Here is a 21,758-nt window from a genome sequence, read left to right as displayed (position 1 = left end):
GGATTAGTGTCCTAGAGGAGAGCAGGGTTACTGTAGTCTCTAAATGTGTGAGTACATTGAAAAGTTTAACGTGTAGCATCTAAACACATGGTGTATAAGAGTCCTGTTGTATCCTGAGTGTTAGCAAATGCTACTAATGAGTCTGAATTTAAACATATATGGATTGAAAAAAGAAAAAAAATATAAGTACTGACATGTTTTGAGAAGTAGGAATGTAAATTTAGTCCTTCAGGTTCTTACTTAATTTTTCTCAGCTTCATTTGGACCCTTAAGCAGAATAGAAAAGGAGGTGCTGTTGCTCTTGTATGTGTTGGGTTGAATGTGTTGCTCTATATATGAACAGGATATGCATAATTCTGGAGCAGGAGTTATTTTGCAGGGTTTTGTTAGGCTGAAAATGAAGACTTTTATAGTTCTTCTTTAGCTCATGATGAGTGCTAGAGGTCAGGGGTGGAAAAAAAATCACTGACATACCAGAATCCCCTGTATTGTGAAATCTTACTTCTGTGTGGAGAGTGGCAGAGAAGGAAATCTTGGGGACTTAATTTCCTTAAATGCGTAGAACTCTGTTAGTCTCAGGGGGTGTAGCTGGCCTCTTCATTATGGAGGGGTTGCTGATTCTCTGAGATGTTGATTTCTTAGAGTAAACTAATGAAAACTCAAGTTACCCTCTTCAATTGAATTACAAAACTTATGTCCTTCTTAATGGAGAAAGGCAGGTAATCACACTGATACATCATCTTTCAGGATAAACCTGTGATTGGAGTGCATTCATTCTCTGAAGGCATGAAGTTAGAAGCTGTGGATCCAATGGCTCCTTTTGTAATCTCTCCTGCTACAGTTCTCAAGGTACTATGATTCTTTAATTTGTGCTGCTGGGATTCAGTTCTGAACAGATGAATTTAGCAGTTGGAGGAGCACAAATCAAACCTTTCTGGTTTTAAATGCTCAAGAAATTTTCATTAACTGATTACCTTAAAGTCCTGAGCCAGTTTTCAAATGCAATATTTTGTAGGTCTCACTTAGGGGATAGGTTGTTGTGAAAAAGAATCTTAACTGCTGATGGTGAAGGCATTGGATTTGAATGGAGGGGAAATTTCCATAAGGATACAATCTCAAAAGATCAAATGGCTTAAATTGTCAAAACCAGATTTTAAAAATCCAATATATTCTCTCATAATCTGAGTATCCAGTTGAAGATAGGTTTTGTTTTTGCCAAAGTTATCATTACATATCACTGCATATCATTACTATGTGCAAGTTCTGACATGTAGATGGCTTGATTTTCAAACAAGGGCGCACACATGAGTTTTAAAGTAGAAATGAAAGCTCCCCAGCATAATCAGGTTTTGAGCAACCTGTCTTCTTGTGTGAGTAAGCAGGTGGAAGGTTCTAAAGAGTCTTGCTTTGATGCAGTAAACTAAAATCTTGCTGTACAACATAAAACCAGGACATATTTTAAAATCTTTTATTTGCCAGGCACTGTTGCTTTTTCTTTAGGACAGATAGGCTCTCAATGTAATACCTTACATTTCTGTGGTCTCTGTCTTTTAAACTCTAACATAGAGTTTGTTCCAATAAGATGCTTGTTTATTACTAAAAGGCACAGCCAGTTCCAAGAAGAGCAAGATCATTCACTTGTCTTGGTATTTTCTTGTCCTGCTCCTGGGTACTTCAGGAGCATGGTGCTTTTACTTGTGACAGTCCATCCTGGGACATAGTTCAGCCTTGTTGAAACAAGCAGTTTTTAGTTTGTTATTACAGAATGGTAGTAAGACCACAGACTCTAATTTCACTGCATTTTTTCATAAGAAAATTTCATATAGCACTTGATCACCTTATTTTTGACGTGCTAATACATTACCTCTTACTATTTATTTTTGTTAAGTTTCCAGGTAATGCAGAGGAGTCTGCTGGTTTATGAGTCCCATATATTCTATTTTAATTATTTTGTATAAACCCTCACATTATTCAAGGTAAAGGGTTTCCATCACTCGGTGCTGCTGTTTAATAAAGTTATCAAAATAGGGGACAGGGAGCCATAGATCAGAAGCTGCTACTTATGAGACCACGATTCTCTTTTGGCTAACTACAGGTATACAATGAAAAATACTTCATGATAGAAATTGATGACTTGAGACCAGACCGCACAACCAGCCAGTCTTACATTTGTCATGTCAACAGTGCTGGTATTTTCCCTGTGCAGTGGAGCCTGAAGAATGGTTTGCATCTCATTCCACCACCAGGTATGTTTGTGCAAGCTTGGCATGCTCTCTCCTCTTTGAAGGAAGCAGATTGCAAATCCCCAGAGCTGTGTGTTTAGGACAATGCATTTGCAAAAGAATTAAACACCAAAGGATAAGAAAGATCAAGTCATGAGAAACCAGAGCTTTCTGTTAGTGAAACTGAAGCTTCCTGGTTACATGCCTGTATTTGAGAAGATGACAGTGGCTGGGGATGCTGGTTGTGCATAAAAACCTGAACACTTAAATTGAGTACATGTGCCAGGGCTGAAGGCAGTGTTGATTTCAGCATTAATTAACATGATACCAGAAGCCTATGGTCTTTGCATTGGATTTTTGCTTTCGGTCAAAATGGAACATTGTTATCCAACATTTTGTAGTATTTTTAGAGTATCTCATCACTTAGAAGTTAAGGTTTGGGGCTTTTTTCCCCCAAGGACCTGTCAGGCACTGTAGCTGATTGCTGAAACCTTGCTTCAGGACATAAGGGAATAGGGGAGTGATCTTCACCTACTGAAATATTTATCAATTTTCTCAGATTGGGAATGTCAATGCTATTGTAAAACCAGGGACTCAGTCCTCTTACCACCACAATTCAGAATGTTTTGGTTTAGCTGCTCATGACATCAGAGGAGCAAAGACCGTAGGATGTTTGTCCCTTGCCTTTCCTTGGGTGAGGTACAAAATGTGGCTTTGCTTGACTCAGCATTACCTAGAATTTTGCATGTGAAAGATGAAATCTCACTTTCTAGGCATGTGACTAGAGCTGACAAAGATTTTTAAGCTTCTTGTCTCATAGTCCCCCTGGAAATGGTGGGCATTCTGAATTGTATGAGGTCTCAAGAGCTCTACTGGCACTGATAGAACTGAGAAAAACAAATGGGTCATTCTGTGGTTAGCCCCTCTCTAAGAGGTAGTTAAAATTCATGTTTTTATATTGTTGTATTAATACTGTATTCTCAGACTAGGTTTAAAATTTTGTTTGATCTCTTAAACCCATGTCACAGGCATTCCTTGTAGGGGAGTGCTTCTGAATTCTACTGAAATAAGTGCTGCAGTTGTCTCCTTGCTCATATACTGCCAGCCTCAGACTCTGATGGCAGCACACTTCACCCAGTTCCCTTCAGCTGTTTGCTTTTTATTAGATCACAGGGAAGCGAAGTATTTCCTCCAAGAAGAATTTAATTTGTCTTTTTCTTGGAAAGAGGCTCTGTATCCTGATGGACTCCATGTTCAGACTCTTCCCTTCAAACCTGTATGCAGATTTACAGCTGTTAGGAAACTTAATGAGCCTCTTAGGACGTCTGACTGCTCTCTTTAATGGCTTAGTATTTAACATGTTTTTGAGAGAGTAGAATGTTGGTACTGTGCACATTTTGAGTGCTCTGTTCTTTAAAAAAATAAGAAGTTTCAGAGCTGACATGACATCAATGAAGGAATCTTGCAGAAACCTTTCCTCAATTTCATCTGTATCCTGTGAAAACAGTGTGAACGCTTCCTCTTTTTTCACTTGCTACCCTGTCTGCTTAGCAGATGTACTCTATTCACACCACTGGTTGCTCTCTGTGAAGCCACTTTTAGTTTGGCACTATTTCAAGTCAAAAATGGGAGTCAAGGCGGAACAGTGCTCCAAGCCCCTCTGCAATGAAAATAGAGATATCTCACATACGTGAGAATGCTGCTGTGGGCTGACCTCAGATGGCTCAGTGAAGCCCTAGTCAGCTCACCAGGTCGAGTGACCCAAACAGATTTCAGTCACCTGTACTTTGTGTCAGTTTGAAATGAGTCTCATGCTGCTAAACTAACCCATTTGCTTTATCTTCACCTAGGTTATCCTGGGCAGGACTTCGATTGGGCAGACTACCTCAAACAGTGTGGTGCTGAGGCAGCTCCCCAGAGCTGCTTCCCTTCGGTAAAGTTCTTTTGCAGCAAAACCTTTCTTCTGTTGTGTGAATGACACTCTGGTTTCCTGGGAGAAGAACCCTTTACATGTTTTTGGCTTAAATTACCTTTCCAAGTAGACCAGAATAGAATAGTTAATTTGGAAGATACCTACAATGATCATTGAGTCCAACTGCCTGACCTGTTCAGAAAGTTAAAGTATGTTGTGTTAAGGGCATTGTCCAAATGCCTCTTAAACACTGACTAGGATGGGGCATTGACCCATTGACTCTGGGAAGCCTGTTCCAGTGTTTGCCTACCCTCTCAGTAAAGCAATGTTTCCAAATGCCCAGTCTAAACCTCCTTTGGCACAGCTTTGAACCATTCCCATGCATCCTATCACTGAATACCAAGAAGAGATCCCACTCCACTTCCCCTCCTCAGGAAGCTGCCTCCTTTTCTCCGAACTAGACAAACCCAAAGTCTTCTGCTGCTCCACAGAGAACATGCCTCCCAGCCCAGCCCTTTCACCAGCTTTGTTGCCCTCCTCGGGATGCTTTTGGGAACTTCTAACATCTTACCTCTAATAACTGAGGAAAGGAAGGGGTTAAGAGAGTTCAAATACATGCAAACTGAAGTAGGTGCATGCCAGTTTCCTAGATGAGGAGGTGGTGGACCAAATGCTTCAGTTGTGATAAAGTAGATCAAAAATAAATGATTGACTGTGAAATTGAGATATGTAAGAGTCTGTGGAATAGTCATAAAACAGCATCAATCCTTGGCAGTCTTGTAATTGTGAAAACATGGCCTTTTAATAGACCTTACTTTCATTTACTTGATGTGCTCTTTCAATCTTCCTTCCTTTCATGTTGAAAAATTAATTCCATTGTATTAATCAATACCAAGTCATCTTAAATTAGTACCAAATAATAATCTTACATTAATCAGTGCCTGAAGTACTTGCTGGATTTTGGGCTTTTGTTGGTTCAGTGGCAGTATTGCTGTCTCCCAAAGCACAATACCTTGTCAAGCAGAAAAGGGTACTATTAAAACCTGCCTTACAATTCCATTTACAATACTTGTCTATTGCAGTGCTTAGGGAAAGAAATTAAGATGAATAATTACCAGTTTGTAAAGAGGATGAGGCTGGCTGTGAATTCTTGTTGCCCTGGTCCTGTCTTTAAAGCCCCAAACCCCACCCCCAAACCCAAAGCCCCATCCGCAACTTTTTACATTCAGTTTAATAATTGACATCTGAGAACAAGTCACTGAATTCATTATCCCTTTTCTGAGAAAAGTTGTTCCCTGTAGGCTAGTTCCAGAATTCATAATGTATTGATCCTGTAATCATGCTGCAGAGTGGCTCTGGGAGGAAGAATCCTGTCTGGCTGTTACTTCTTGACTTTAATTCAGGAGCTTCAGAGCTGGATAAATATCGATTTTTACATTTTAGGAATTTTTTGTGTAAATGTGGACTAAATTGGTGAATAAAGTAAAATCCTACTTAGCCCCAAAAAGTAAAATGGAAAAAAAAATCCTTTGTTGTGTGTCAGAACAGGAATGTTATTTGCATATGGAAAGTGGATTTCAAAGCTAATAGAATAGAGAGCTGGGTCAGACTATTTGTCAGACTTAGCACTTAGGTAGCAAGCAGCAGAGAATTCCTGGTTGCTTAGAATACGCTGAGTCCTTTCAGTGAGTCTCAGCATCTTTATTTTTGAGTACAAACATGTAGTTTTCTAGATCTGTCTGTAGAACCTTTTTAAACTTGAATTCTTTATAGTTTGTAATGCATTTTATATCTTTATCTGTGTAATACATCTTATTTAATGTGATAATTATCTGAAATCTCCTCTGACTGCATATCTTTCTGTGTTACTCAGACACTGAGGCTTTTGTCTTGCTTCTGTTCATGGCAATTCATATCATATAGTAGATACACAGATGGTATTTTACTGAAGTGTTCTGTCTTTCTCCTAGTTAACTTCTGACCATGGATTTAAAGAGAATATGAAGCTTGAGGCTGTGAACCCGGTTGATCCTGAAGAAGTTTGCATTGCTACAGTCACCAAGTTGAAAGATTCCTACCTCTGGCTTCAGCTGGAGGGTAAGCCTGATGTGGGAGAGGAGAGTAGCACTTGGACTGATTCTTTTGTAGTACCATCATCAAGCCTGAGGATTATGTGAAGCAAACTCATTGCATGCAGAGTACAAGCAGCAGATCACCGTTTCCTCAGTGAAAGCACAGCAAAAATCCACTTGCAGTGTCTGTTTCCCACTTAGCCCTGGATGGCAGTGCCAGTTTGAGCCAGGCAAAATGGCACTTGTGCATTGCAGTGTGTCAGTGCTAGGCTTGTGCACTGTGCAAAGGGCTGCTCTGTGTCTTTTAGAGAGCAAGGGCCTTGTAATGTTTTTACAAATGAGTGACTTCCTTTCTGAGCAAGCTTTGACCAGACCTAGGAAGAAAATTTTTGGAGAGGTTCTTCATTAAGATAGAATAGGCCTATGTCAGCTGTTCTCCTTTATAATCCTATTTCTTGATTGGAAGTACATCAGCATACACTTACTATGCACTGTGCATCTCTGCTAAACTGTGGATGGCAAATTCCCATCTCCAGCCTTTAGGAGGAAGCAAATGAGGTCAGGAAAGAATCTGGTCAATAAAAGGGGATGAATAAATAATTGATATTGTGTTACAAATACAATATAAGCAAAAGCAGCTTCACTGGCAAACATATAGCAAGCGTTAATCAAATTAGGGGTTTTATTTTTATGAGTTGTTTCAATTTTTGCTTCTCTAAATTGAACAGGCTCCAAGAAGCCCGTCCCTGACTGTATAGTGAGTGTGGAATCAATGAATATATTTCCAGTGGGTTGGTGTGAGACGAATGGATATCAGCTCAGACCTCCTCGCAAAGCAATAGGTAGCAGTTCTGTTCTCTTTGTGGTGGTTAGTTGGGTTGATAAAGATGGCAAGATTTTCTAGAGCAGGCTGCTGCAGAGTTATTGCTGGCATTGCTGGATTTGGAAACATTCACCATGTACAGAGAATCTATGCCTTGTGCAACTGTTCCCCTGGCTGTTAGGTCAAGTTGGAATCCATACAACAACTCCAAAACAGACAGTGTTGGCTTGAGACCATTGCATGCTGTACGAAATAGAAATAAAGGGGATAGTTTCTAAATGGGCCAGGTGGTAATGATCCCTTAATGACAAAATGTTGACTAGTAAATCCTACCTGTTTTAAACTACACTAGTAAGTAGCATAAGATGGTGTCTTCTCTTAACTGGTTATTGAAGTTTAATGGGAGCTGGAGAAACTGAAGAATTTCCTGGATGTTTTCTAAGTAAGATACAAAAATTGTAAGGTTGGGATGAGCTGTCATTTACTGCAGCTCAAAGCAGGAGAAAGTAATCTGGGACATGTCTGCACTGCCAAGGTCGGAGGAGGAAGTGGTGGGAACCTAATTAGAGAAAAGATTAAAAAACAGGCAGAAGTTTGTAGGGCCAAAGCCTGAAATTGGTGAAGAGGCACATGTTGCATTACCTTGTTTGACGTTATTACCTGCTTGTGAAAGCCAGAGTTAGCAAGTGGACCCATCATTCAGTTGACTTTCTTAGTTGCAACACTGTTTTCCTCCATAGCAATTGGCTTAAGTGGTAAACATTTTTAACCATCAAATTTCATTCCATTTCAAAGTTAAGCAGTGTTGAAGTTATGCCAGTAAAGTGGCAAGTTAGGCCTAGGAACCTAACCTTTGGTTAAGTTTCAGTACTCAAAGGTGCTGAAAAGGAAAGCACATCATTCCTTTTTGGCCGCTATTACTGGTAGTTTAGGAGCTGTGATACAAAGAAAGATGTGCAATAGGTGAGATGCCTTAGAAGACTGGGGGTATGCATGCCTGACTTAATGAATCTTTACTGAAAGTTGAAGTAACCTGATGGGGTTACTTCACATTACATGGGCCAGCAGACCTCCAGTGCAAATGGTTCAGCTATCTAACATTGTGGTGACTTTGAAAATGGATTCTTTTGTGCATATAACTTAGTGAAAATATATGTATATTGTACCAGATGTTTCATTTGTTTGCCTCTCACACTTTGCTGTTTATTTCTTCTTCTTCCTTTCAGTAAATAAGCAGAAAAAAATTGCAGTAGTTCAACCAGAGAAACAGTAAGTAATGGGTTTTTTTTTGCTCTTATTTTTTGTTGCAGTTTGATGTAGTATTTTGGTTTTCTTTCTTTTCTTTCTCTAATTGGGAAACCATGTTATCCTTGGGGAGATTTAGCTTTACAGAAGTGCTATACTGAGGGTTAAGAGATTCCACAATCCATTTATCTTAATGCTAGTAGTTTCTGTTCATGTTGAAAAAGGCCTCTTGTACTGCCGTGTTAGGAAATAGAAAGGATGGAATTTGGTTTTTAGCAATGCTAGTGCAACTCAGGTGAATTATTGAATAGGTCAAGTCATTGAAGTTCTGGGGTTGAAGCTGTTGATTGTTCATTTTTAAAACACTGTGTTATCTGTAAGTGTTGGAGTGCATTTAGGAGAAACTAGCCTGACCTTAAGACTGTTCATAAGTTTGTGCTTGAGCCTTTTTTTAAATAGTGATAAATAGAGAAAATCACTGGATTACTTTTCAGTTGTATTCCCTTCTCAAATAATAGCTTCTGAAATGTAAACACACAGGAAATTTGGCTGCCTTAACATGCAGCTGTGATTTTGCAAAGCTGGGCGGAAGATTTGGCTGTAGTCTGAGTAGATTTAGTAGATAAACTTCTAATAGTTCCTTCCCAAACTAAATTTGGTCCTGACTAACCCAAAATGAGAGTTCTACTAAGATCTGCCATTCGTCTATGAACTGTGTCATGGATACGAAACTTCCTTCATGTGAGGCTGCTCAAAAATGCTCAGAATGCCTGACAGTTGGTTTTATTGACTCTTACAGCTTGACAAACACCAGATCTGTCAGTAGTCCTGCCAATGTTTTCATTGCTCCTAAAAATACTGAGCAGACTGTTCTTCCATATTTTGTAATTGGGATTCTTACCAGAGGACTTGAGTCATTCCAGTTGTATTTTGTTTAAAATAGGTAAGACTGTACACTGCCTTGTGCCAGGAAATGGGAAATGAAGTTAAAAGGAGGCAAAAAATATAAACTGCTGTCAGTAGCTTTGTGTTGTGTGTTTAACGGCTTGAAGCCTATATACTTCAAGCAAGGAAGGATTGCTGCAAGCTGTAGCAGTACAGTAGTTCTTTCCAAATTGAATTTGATGGTCTTCACATGTTGTTATTGTGAAACAGGTGAGGTGTAAAAAGCAGATTAATAAGGCTGGACCTGAGGGAAAAAAAAAAAGAATGATATGTGATGTGTTAGTAACTGAGAGGTGATTTTCCTCACATCTGTCCTGGTGCCCAACCCTTTTGTCATTTCAGAATTTTGTCTTCAAGGACAGTTCATGATGGACTAAAGAACCAGGAAATGAACTCTTCTGATTCAGGTATTGATCAGGGAGGGCAGGCTAACAAAGACAATCCTGAAACAGTTCAGCTGCCTCATTGTTCAGCTGCTCAATGCTCTTCTGTTAGGAGAGAGCAGGAAATGGTTTGAACATTTTCATCACTTGATGATTTGTACTTCAAAAAAGAATGAAACAAACAAAACCATTTACAGGTGTCCTGCAATGGATATATGCATTAAACCTAGAAATTAGATTTTTACACTAGAACATCCCGCCTTGCAGCAGAGAATATGTGGAGCCAAATGTGTACTGTGACCTGTGCAGGTGATTTTTTTATTGTCACCCGTTAGTTTAATAATGTTGGGAGAAGTGTAACAGGCATGCTGCATCTGTGCTCTTGAGTTGTTAGATTGTAGCTTTGGGAAGCAGGTTTGTCTGTTTTTTATGATAACTTCATCATCATGATAAACAAAAGCAATTCAAACAGTAAACTGCTTTGTGTGACAGATGGCGAAATCTAGTAATTTTCTAAACTGTTGCAAGAATGAATATGACGAATAAATACATCTGCTGGTGAAACAGTCACACAGATCTATCTGGCAGCAAAATACCTCCTCTGCTATTTTCTGTACAGTGAAATGCACATCTGAAGCTGCACTAAATGTAAGCTTTACAGAAATGATTCGTGCTTGGTTAGCATCTTAATTGTCTTCTAATAGAGTCATAATGTAAATTTGACTTCATTTATTTATCTGCAGTTATCTACTACTGAATTTAAGATCTTTATGTGATAGTGTTGTTCAGTCAAGAAAAACTACAGCACTGCTGGGGGAAACAATTTTGTATTTATACATAAGTATCTTGCAATACATATTATACCTAACTAATTTTGAGCAGGGTTGAAACATTCAGTAGGTGTGGACAACTTGATGGCACTTCAACGGTCATTTCGTCAGTTGCTGCATCTCTTGTTTGCTGATTGAGGGAAAAGAGTGTAAAAATGCAAAGCAATGGGTATTGCAGTTTAGGGTTAACAGTGGAGAACAAGCTTGCCAGGTTCTCTGGGGGCAGAAATTTGGGGGAGAGGTAATTACTTGACTGGAAAATTTGTCCATAATTGCTATGTAGGAAGTGCTTCTGCTACCAAAAAGTTGGGATTGTCATCTTCTTGCCTGTTCCCACTGGTATAATACCATGAAGCATCAGACCAGCCAGGAAGAATTGTTGCTTTTCTGATAAATGACCAGATTTATTTCTTGTAGTTTGACAGTTTGCAAGCATGTGTGTGAAGTCTGAAAAATATTCTGGCAACATCAAATAACTAAGGCCGTCATTGCAAATGTGACCCTGAAACTACCCCAAATTCATGTCAGTCAAGACATTTTCCCCTCCTTTTTTACAGCAGGCAAAATACTACTTATTGCAAGAAGTCATTCTTTCCTAGGGAGATTGTAGTGTGTGATTTTAATCTTTGCTTTCTCATTTCTCAGTGGTAATTAATGGAAAGTACTGCTGCCCAAAGATCTACTTCAACCACCGGTGCTTCTCAGGGCCTTATCTTAACAAAGGCAGGATTGCAGAGCTTCCACAGTCTGTGGGACCTGGGAACTGTGTCCTTGTTCTCAAAGAGGTGAGGTGGTTGTATGTAGTGGACCTGCATGTAACAGTGTATCATAAATGCTAGATTGTCTCTCTAATTATAGATGGGTAATTAATAAATTTGAACTTATAATAAGTAAAGAGAGTGTTTTGCATAAAGTCAAGTATAAATCATGGTCCGTTTTCTGAGTGGCTGGAAAGAGTAAAAGCCTCTCATTTATCTGAGTTACAGCCATCCTGCTACTGCTAAACTTTATTTTAGGTTAATACAGAGTAACGTGTAATTACCACAGTCAAAGGAGTTAGTATCTTTTTATAGCTGTAATAAATGCTTCCATTTTAATTAACAGAATTTAGCTTCAGATAATCCCAGAATTCCTTTGCAGTTTGAATTGTTGATGTTAAAACAGAGAAAATGCAGATTTTCTTAATAGAAATGGCAAACTATTTTCAATAATTAGAAAATTAAAGAATTCTCTGTGTTTTGCAAGTTGGATGTGATTTGCAAAGATCAGATGAAATTGTGGTTTTAAAAACTTCCTCATGTAACTGACGGAGGAGAAGAGGGAGGAAGCGGCTGTTCCTTAATGCCAAAGAGCCTCTTCTCCAGAAGGTGTTTCACAGCAAATTTACAGGTACTTGATGCAGTAGTTATTTTTCAGCAATCTCCAAAAAGGTCCTGGGGTGGTTATTATCTGACCTGAGAGGCTGAAGGTTTCCCAAGACATAACTGCGTGTGCACACTTCAGTTCTCATGAAGCGATCACTTTAAACGCAGGAATTGTCTCAATACCTCTGGAATTTTTACCTTCCCTATCACGTATCATAACTTGGAGAGAACTTGAGGAGGACTTTGCAGACATGCTGTAAAACAAGAGTCCAGTGGGCAAGAGTCAAGCTGATCATTGAAAAAGTTCCATTCTTGAACAGAGAATAGTACCGCATCCTTTCTGCAAGTTTCAGTGTTCTGATACAAGCACTTCAAAAGAGCAAAGGTGAAATTCTGTTGGCAGCTTCATTTAAGCTTGAAGGTTTAACCTGCTTCACTGCCTGAAAGCATAAAGTATGCACAAATCCTGCTGAGTGTTGCTAAAAGTTCAACCAATATGCTTAGTTGTATTCATTTCAGTTATGACTCTTGCTTATTGTATGAATCCTAAAGTGAGTTGGGTACTTGCATTGTATTTAATACTCTTCTTTTGAACTGTAGACTTCTGGACTGCTGCATTAGTAGGAATGCAGCTGCAAATTGATTATGCCAAGGTTCTGATGCACTCAATTTGGGAATGATTTGGAATAAACACATATTGAAACTAAGAAATCCAGTTTGAATGAACATTTTTTACTATCCCCCACTAACTTCAGGTTATTCACAACTTTGAGTTACTTTACAGCACCAGAAAAATTCTCATTTTATTGTAGTACAGGCCTTATCATGGTTCATAAAGGCAAAACAGACGAGAGCTTAAGATTCTGCAGTGGGATTTGATAGCAAGTAGCAGGTTGGCAGCAGCAAAATCCTGCAGCGTTTTTTGGCACATATTCACATGTCGAACAATCTCTTAACATAATCACTTAGATCTACCTAAGGTTATGCAAGTTTTGTAGTATTCAGCCCCAGGGTTTTATTTAGTGATGTGTAATTCATGGGCAATGACTTGGAAATTGCTGGATACTCTTGTGACTCTGCAGACGTATTCTGAAGGTTTGGCAAGGCCCAAAGTGTCAACGGCTCTCTGTTTTCATTTTGGCAGTATCAGGAGGTATCTGTAATCCTGCTGTGAATGAGTGCTTTGATGCTAGATAATTTGGATGAATAGAAGTAATTTCCTGTTTTATCCTGGCACTTTAAACCGGATTTATGTACAAATAACTTAAATGTAGTTTCTCCTCTTCCCTCCCTCACTTTTAGGTTCTCACTTTGTTGATCAATGCAGCTTACAAACCTAGCCGTGTCCTGCGAGAACTGCAGTTGGATGAAGAGGCTGCATGGCATGGGCATGGAGAGACCCTAAAAGCCAAGTAAACTTTTGTCCTGTTCCCTATTTAGTTGATCCCAATAGCAATGTAATCTGCAGTCTGTGCTTTAACATCTCATATTTCAGAAAAGGAAAAACTGCTGATTGCATTTCAAGATGCTGACAGCTGTGAAGCTTCCAAATTTTTATACATTTCTTTATAAATATCTGGTGCAGTGCATCTGATTTTAATGCTTCTTAGTATGTCAGGTGTGCTCTACTACTGGTATGGAAGCAGCTAGTGATCAAGTAAGAATGGTGTGGTAATGGTACAACATTGCATATACACTGGCAGACCTGCAGGTGAGGTTTAAGATAATGTAATTCACCTGAAGATAATTGTCAGTATTTTAAAGCAGAAGCACATACTGCTTAGGAAGCTTCTCAGACTTCCATGGCATTTCCATGCAAATTTCTAGGTGGAAGATTTCTCTGAAAGTAAGTTACGGCAATACTCTGAAATGGTCTGGCATGGCAGTATTTTACAGCTAACCTAAAGCACTCCCTGGTTCTCCTGGTGAGCTTTTTGGGTTGGAGCTTATTGGCAAGATTATTTTGTGTCTAGGAAAAAGGTAGTGATCATATTTGCATGTATTCGAGAAATCCAGATATTCCTTTATAGTCTAGTGAAGGTCTTGTCATTAAGTCACTGTGTTTGCATGCTACAGATTAGATTTTCCTGATAATTAGAGGATTCCTGAATTATGACCATATTTTCAATGCTAGGTACAAAGGAAAGAGCTACCGTGCAACTGTGGAAGTTGTGAGGACAGCAGATCGGGTGGCAGATTTCTGCAGAAAAACATGCATCAAGCTGGAATGTTGTCCAAATCTCTTTGGTCCTCAGATGGTGCTGGACAAGTGTTCAGAGAACTGCTCTGTCCTGACAAAGACTAAATACAGTGAGTAGGTTGCTGATCTCAAACAAAGGTGAAGCTTGGGGTGTTATGTTCTTGTTTCTTTTGTCTTTGGCTTCAGAAGGAATCCAAAATGTAGTGCTTTGCTTACACAAAGAGCTTGAGCACTACAAAATGTCCATGTGCCAGTGTGTAAGGGAGAAAAAAAATAATCCTATATTAAGTGGTAGAACCATGGCTTTATTTTTTGTCATGTGCTTAAAGCTTTATCTGCTGAAGACAACTTCTGGAACAAGAACTGCCTCTGATATTGTAATTAAGGTGGCATTGTGATTCCTTTACCAACTTGATGTGCAACAAAATGAAACACCATCAAGCTCTTTCCTTAGCTTTTAGGGGGTTTAGGGGTTTTTTAAAGCAAACTTTAACCATTTGACACTGTGAGAACAAACAGTCCATTGAAGTCATGTTTAAAAACTATAAAACATCACCAAAAGCACCATTAAATTAGACCAAGTCTGTGGTTGATGATTTTTGTACAAAATCTGATCATTTGGGGCTTCTCAGAGATAGAGGAAGTAAATCTTTATAGGGCAAATAAAATTGATTGGTAACTCTTCTTCCTTAACCCAAATTGAAGAGGAGAATACAGACACACTCATTCTGAAGTTTTGCAGAATTGGGATTTCTGTAGGAAAATGTCCTTTTACTGATTTTCCAGTCCTGATGATGGACAAACGTAACTAGTAACATTGAAGATACATTTCAACATGGTGCTCCTTTCTTCTGTCCTGGTAGCACACTATTATGGAAAGCGGAAAAACAAGCGGATAGGTAGGCCTCCGGGTGGCCACAGTAACCTGGAAGTAGCCATGAAGAAACCAAATAAAAGACGGAAGAGACGAAAACACTTTTTTGTTCATAAGAAAAAACGTTCTTCTACGTCAGTGGATAACACTCCAGCTGGATCTCCCCAGGTATGAGACTGCCAACAACTTTGATAGACACAATGTGTGATCTTTGACCAGCTCCATTTGAAACAACAGTTAGTTGCTTGTAAGCTCAGCTTATAGCTGACAAATGGGTGGCAGTTACAGCTTTTGTCCTAAACTTCCCATTTCTGTATATTTTTATTTCATAACTTTTTCTCTACGTCTTCAGGGCAGTGGGGGAGAAGAAGAGGATGACCAGGATGAGGTAGATGAAGAATCTCTGACTGAGGATAGTACGTCAGAGCACCAAGATGAATTGCTTGAGGAGTCAGAGGTATCAGAGAAAAAATCACTGTCATCCTCTCCTACACAGAGTGAACTGTCTCATTCCCTGGCTCAGGACAGAGACAAGCGGAAGAGGAAGCTCAGGACCTTTTCTTTTTCTGATGATGAAAATAAACCTCCTTCGCCAAAGGTAACGTTGAATGTAGCTTTCTGTTCTAGCTTGCTCACTGTTGGGCAAGAATGAAAATCTTGGGAGTATTTACCATCATCATCATACATGTAAAATACTCTGCTACCCAATAAAAGGCATTGTGAAGATACTACAGAATAAATATACAATTTTTACTATAGTCTTATTACAGCACTGTAATAGAAGACTAAACAGGAAGCTGTAGACAGAATGGTGAGCTTTCCATTTCCCAGATGTTAGCACTCTTCTTGGTTCAACTGGAGCAGTGATGTGGTATTGACCAAATCCTGGGTTTAGATCCTTGCTTAATGGCTTTAATGATGTTTTAGCCTACGCTCTCAGCACAATGCTGTTCTGCACATCTCTGCTAACCAAGAAACCTCTGCAGTTTGTGCTCTCAGTAGACCTTTATTTGGCAGCTGAATGTTTGAGTGTGGTGGAGTAGTGGAGAGTGTTGGTCCATTCCATATGTAATATTTTGGAAATCATTTTTGTGCTGGGTGGCTTGTCTAGGACATAAAGGTGGAAGTTGCTGAAAAGCTGCAGCTGGACAGTAACCCTCTGGAGTGGAGCGTGGCTGATGTTGTACGATTCCTCAAATCCACTGACTGTGCACCACTGGCAAGAATTTTCCTTGATCAGGTATTATTTTCTGTCTGTTAAAATGTTGAATGTCACTTTGCTGCTTACCTTCTAACGAATCACCAAAAGAAGCTACTTTAAGTTCTCTAATGGTCTTTTGAGGAAACAAACATGTGTGCGACCTTCTGCATTTTGGGAGAGAAGAGTTAAGGGAACAATCAAAATTTTTCAGGTTTCTTAGTACCCAATAGAGAGCATTTGGTCTGTGGGTCACCTGAATCCCAAATCTGGGTTGTAGAGAATGCCTACAACAAAGCACCATGAAGGCAGGAGCCTGTTTTCTAGGAGACAGAGTTTTGCCACTTGTGTTGACTTTTCCAAATGATAAATATTTCCTATTTTGCAGACTAACTGCAGGTGTCATAGTGTTCTACAGCTGCACAAGTGAACGTTTTTGTCTTAAAGTAGGACAACTAGAGTACATACATGAGTTAACACTATTTGCATCTCGGCTAATATTCAACATAAAAAAACATTGCCTATCAAAACCGTGTTACTAGAACTAATGATGAGTATGGTTTGTGGTAGATGTTGCAGAAGGTATTCCTTGTAGAACTTCTGTTTCTAGAGACAGATGCAGAGGTGAGGTACATTTACTTTCTGCATGAAATTTCCTTGGTTTCCATTGCTATTTATTTTCTCTTATAATAGCATCTCAAGAGATTCTGTCCCTTAGGCAGTGAATCTGAGCTGTCATTTTAAGAAAGAAGTGAAGTTGTTGTGAGTAAGAAAGATTTTTAAGCTTCATGGGGTTGCATGAAAGAAATATGTAATTCACAAATGGTCACGAATCCGAAACTGCAGCAAGTCAAAGCTGAAGGAGCAGGGAATATAAAAACACAAAGTCACTGTGGAGTTTTTGTCTTCTGACAGGAAATTGATGGCCAGGCTCTGCTGCTGCTGACCCTGCCCACCGTTCAGGAGTGTATGGACTTGAAGCTCGGGCCAGCTATTAAACTTTGCCATCACATTGAGAGGGTGAAGCTTGCCTTTTACCAGCAGTTTGCTAACTGAGGAGCAGCCAAGTTGAAGTGGACCTTTGAAGCACAACTACAAAAACATTCTACTTTCTTTTCAGCAAGGAAAGCCAAATGAAATTAAACTGAGGCCCTGGTGACCTAAGAGCATCTGTCAGCCTCAGGTTTCCACTTTGACAAAAGGAAGACAACATCTGGAGCAAAATGCCAGTGCAAACACAGGGGCTACTCTACCAGCTGCCAGCTCGGGAACACAATAGTCTCTTGCTCTATGGTTCCCTTTTTTTAATGTATTTTTTACTGATTACAGAAAAGTCTCCTCTGGTGGGAAATGACATTTCAATAGTTCCGTTGGCATGGAACTTTAAAAGGAGAAACGGATCCTGTTTACGTTAGCATGTAGGCTGCCAGAAGTAACCTTTCTCTGTTTCTGATGATTCACAGAATTCCTTTTCCTCCCTGTGGAAGAAAATTTGCTTTACCACAGCACTGACTTCAGAATGTGCTCTTTGCACATTCGTGTGTTAATGTTGAGTTTTTAATGAATTTGTTCATTGTAAGGACAACAACGTGGCCACAGGGTTCTGAATGTACAGTATAGCAAGAGTGTGGTTCCTTTGGGGTTTTTGGTTGGTTGGTTGTTTTTTGTTTCATTGCTGTTGGGTTTTGTTCTGTTTTGTTTTTACTACCTCTGTAGCCTGAACAGTAGAAGTGATGAACTAAAAAAGGAAGGAACTGCTTGATCTGGACAAATCATCTGTAGCTGCACAAGTCTCTCTTCTGTAGGCATGTCAGGAGCACAAACCTGATATGAGCATACAGAGCTTCTGTTCCAAAGCTTTAGCTGAAACCTCTGTAAGGCTTAACCTGGATGTTTCCTTTCTCTCATGTATCAGAAAACTTACTTATTTTGCACTTCTCTTACAGATGGACTGTAGGAAAAAAGGAAGGAAAGAGAAAGTGCCTCTGCATTTTCTGTATTTTGGTTGTAAAATTTTTATTCTTTTTTTGAATTGTGTGAAGTTATTTCCTTTTTCTTATAGCAGACAGTTGGGCCATATACACAGAGCCTGTCAGCAGACATTTGCTTTGCTACCTGAACATCTTTTTAAATAATACACTAAGGAAACTGCCATCAATAGAGGACTGCAACTTAGCTGTGCCAGTGTTTGCATACTGGAAGCTATCTTATGAGCATGACTTTGTATTTTTAACTATTTACAGCTGCTCAGGATCAGACTTGGTGAAAATGTGAGGGGTTGAGAAGGGGGTTGTATGCTTGTTTTAGAGAAAATAACAAGGACTAGGAGGTACATCCAGTCCCATCAGTAGACCCACAGTGGGATGAACTGCTGATTTTAATTTTCCAGGATAATAAAACCCTATCAGCCACTTGCTGTAGACCTGTGCTTTACACTTCAAGTTAACAGGGTTTACGTTACTTTCCATTGAGGATGTGGGGAACCTTACATCAGGCTCAAGATCTGCATCAAATAAGCATTAGGTTTCAGCTGGCCTGCATGCATTGACTCTGCCTATTCTCAGAGTATGTGGGGGAGCGTAGGCAGGAGCTGTGTGTGCAGCCCTGGTCCTTTATCTCCTGTTCAAATACATTTTTGCAGAAAGCCTCTGGCATGCTGAGGTGTTTGAGGTAGGAAGGTGCTCACTGCAGACACCTCTTTAGGAAAGACACATTTGCTGGTTTCTGATAAACAGTGGTTACTCTGGTCAAAGGGATTGATTCAAGCATCTCTTAGGCCTAATGTGATCAGTTACTCTGATGCTGTGAGCTATAGGATTCAGCAACGAGGTAGATTGTAAACTAAGTGGAGTTTGCACAGTCTGTGTCTGCATCTGCCACATAGGTGTTGAGAGGGAGCTACCTTCAATGAAAACTGTTCAGAGTAAGCAGCGAAATAACTGGGGTTTATTTGTTCTGCCCCTTAGAAAAACTGTCTAGTAAAGGCAGCACTGTTTACAGAAGTGCTAAATCAGGCTTTTTTTTCCCCATCCCATAAAGTAAATGTCAGACAAGCTGTTTAATAGCAGAGTATTCCTGAGAGGGAGGGCAGTATGTAGCTAGGATGATTTTTTTCTCCCAAGCTGTAAGCAGAGTCTGAAAACACAATTAAACTGAAATCAAAGTGTGCCTCCTTCTTCCTCACACTGGGTATGTCGCCAGTAAATGGCTCTTCATATTCTGCTTAGGTCATGCACCTGTACTCCACTCTCTTAGGGCAAGCTCAGTGCTAAGCCATTAGGCCTGAAAAGTTTTTGAAATAAACACTGCTGCTTTGCTGTCAGCATCTTGTCTTGAGAAATTTGACTGGCAGAGAACTTCTGGGCTGGAAGATGATGCTTTTGGATCCGATTTGTCGTTCTTCAGGGTTTCCAGAACACCATTGCACTGATACCCAGCAGAAGTGACCTGCATAGCCAAGAGATGTTGCTTCCACCTTTCCCTGTGGGCAGATAGATGTCTTTTTAAGTAATTGTCAGGAGAGGACAGAGCTTAAAGGATGACTTAGTGAACCTGTTAACATGGCGCCTAGGGTTTTAAATACAAATGTCATACTTTTTTTCCATGCAGTAAATAAAGCAGTCAGCAGTTTCAGAGCTTAGTGGGATACTTACTGGTCACCTTTGGCATGTTTTATAGGCTGGATTTTTCTGCCTTGTTTTGGGAGGCGCTGACAGTCTGGTCCCAATGGGATCTATTTTTGTTGAGATTTTCAAAAGGGATGTTTTCATTATTTGTGAAATGTTTTTATGCACACGGGTACTGTACACTCTGTTTCCTGGAAAAAATGCACTCTGTTTTATTGCTGGATTTAAAAGGGATAATTGGGGCTTTATCTTGATGAATGGTGTTTCTACTTGACTGTTTCAAGTTCCTCTTTCTCTGTGTGTGGCAGATGACACAACTGCACTTACATTTGTTCGTTTTACTCAAACATGACTTGAAATCAGCTCACACGCTGCTTTAGTTGCTCTCTTTCTTCAAAACTGGATTTTGGATAGCTGATGGCTGAGTCTTGTCAATGTTTCACCAGCAGGAATTGCTGGGGCTGCAGTAATTTAGGCTTCACAAATTTGTGCTGTCCTCTACCGCATCATTCATCATAAAATATGACAAAGGTGGAGTACAGTGATGGCTTGCTAATGTCTTCAGTACAAGAAAATGTCCCCTCCACTGGGCCTCGTGTACTGTTGCTGTGGATGGTAAAAAGGGATTACCTTTGGCTGACCCACTGAGGGATTGTATTCTTGTGTATTTTCATAGGTACAGTCTTGGTTTTGCACGTCATAGCTTTAGAAACCTGGTGGTGCCTCCACATGGCACTTGCACTGTGCTAAGCTAAACCTTGTTAGGCAGAAGGGTTTTGTTGAGCTACTACAGCTGTCTGTACCACCCCAACGATTCCATAACAGAAGTATTTGACTTCCAAAAATGCCATAGAAGGTTAATGTGGCAGAATTATCCCCCAAAGCCTGAGCAGCTTCAGTCCATCCTAAACTGAACGCAGAAGGTTACAGCACTGATCTTGGTGAATGAAGACTACTTTTTTTCTAATGCTAAACATTTCTGTGAGTTGCTCTTTGAAGAATGAAGTAAAAGGCAGATCATTTGTGTGTTGTATAGAACTCCAGGAGTGCTTGCAGTCTCTCCTGGCATTAATGGAAACAGTGCATACAGAGTTTGGGAATGGTTGTTAAAATTAGTTTTCCTTGTCAAAGCTTTCAGCAGTATTTTATTATTTCTTTAGGATTTGCTAGTGTTTATTCTTTATTCCAGTGATGCTTTAAAGGAGGGAAGGAGTATCTAGCTGCTAGGTCTGCAGAAGTGTAAATATATTTACAGTTGATTAGACTAAGCACTCCATTCCTCTGTATACAAAGACTTGGTAAGTTGTTGGCAAAAAGCAAAGTGGCTTGTGAGATTTTTGAATGTAATGGAATAGGCTTCAAAACTGTCAAGCTTATATTGGAGACTGAATACCTTTGGACCAAATCTGTTGTTAGAGAAGTTACTAGATGAAGTAGCCTTACCAGAAAGCCAAAAATAGGATGATCCTGTACAAAGCTACTCCTTAACCAGTCTTGTCACATAGTGGCAGGCTGGTTACTGCCTACTGTGAGCTCAAATTACCTAAAAGTAACTAAGCACAAAGACATAGGCTTTGTCAGGAGACTTCAGATGGTGGCTGAAGGCTCCATTTTAAAGGGATCGTGTGCTGAACCCCTGTTTCAGGGTGCTGCCAACCTTCCCCAAACATGCATGTAGCCTTGTTTTCAAAGGCAGCCTTTTGGGTGGAGGATTAGAATGGGACTTGGGAGCACCAGATATAACAAGCCTTTTATTGTGAAGTGTTTTTTCTAAAAGAAAAATATTAACAATCTGTATGAAATATGGCAAAAATGAGTTAAGGTTAGTAACACTTTGTCTCCGCGGTCATTTCTAGCTTCCTCAAGATCACATCTGTTGTTCTGAAATGCACCAGACATACAAATGTACTTTTAGATGAGAAGACAAAGTTACTCTGTTAGGTGTAAAGCTCAGCTTTAAGCCGTGGAAGTGAGCAGGTCTTGCGCTGGCAGAATTCAGAGGCAGTAGGTCTCAGTGACTTAGCCCAACTGTGGCACAGAGCCTGTGGAAGCCCTCTAGCCTTG

The 21,758-nt window shown here is 39.8% G+C and overlaps 1 protein-coding gene across 1 annotated transcript in view; it reads left to right on the top strand.

Moving 5' to 3' along the window:
- SFMBT1 (Scm like with four mbt domains 1) overlaps positions 1 to 17,124 on the top strand; it is a gene marked incomplete at both ends in the record, with an annotated part of 31,979 nt that extends 14,855 nt beyond the window's left edge. Inside the window, 14 exons of the mRNA XM_080625456.1 lie at positions 748 to 849; positions 2,096 to 2,246; positions 4,073 to 4,155; positions 6,105 to 6,231; positions 6,935 to 7,048; positions 8,256 to 8,298; positions 9,562 to 9,626; positions 11,078 to 11,217; positions 13,099 to 13,208; positions 13,931 to 14,106; positions 14,860 to 15,038; positions 15,223 to 15,468; positions 15,982 to 16,110; positions 16,984 to 17,124. Coding sequence (XP_080481582.1) covers positions 748 to 849; positions 2,096 to 2,246; positions 4,073 to 4,155; positions 6,105 to 6,231; positions 6,935 to 7,048; positions 8,256 to 8,298; positions 9,562 to 9,626; positions 11,078 to 11,217; positions 13,099 to 13,208; positions 13,931 to 14,106; positions 14,860 to 15,038; positions 15,223 to 15,468; positions 15,982 to 16,110; positions 16,984 to 17,124 — 1,806 coding nt within the window. The remainder of the gene's footprint in view (positions 1 to 747; positions 850 to 2,095; positions 2,247 to 4,072; positions 4,156 to 6,104; positions 6,232 to 6,934; positions 7,049 to 8,255; positions 8,299 to 9,561; positions 9,627 to 11,077; positions 11,218 to 13,098; positions 13,209 to 13,930; positions 14,107 to 14,859; positions 15,039 to 15,222; positions 15,469 to 15,981; positions 16,111 to 16,983) is intronic.
- Positions 17,125 to 21,758: the final 4,634 nt, after the last annotated feature.

This window comes from Psittacula echo (genome assembly GCF_963264785.1).
Source record: "Psittacula echo genome assembly, chromosome: 9".
NCBI lineage: Eukaryota > Metazoa > Chordata > Aves > Psittaciformes > Psittacidae > Psittacula > Psittacula echo.
The sequence above is the reverse complement of the archived record's forward strand: the minus strand, read 5'-3'. Positions and strand labels throughout refer to the sequence as shown.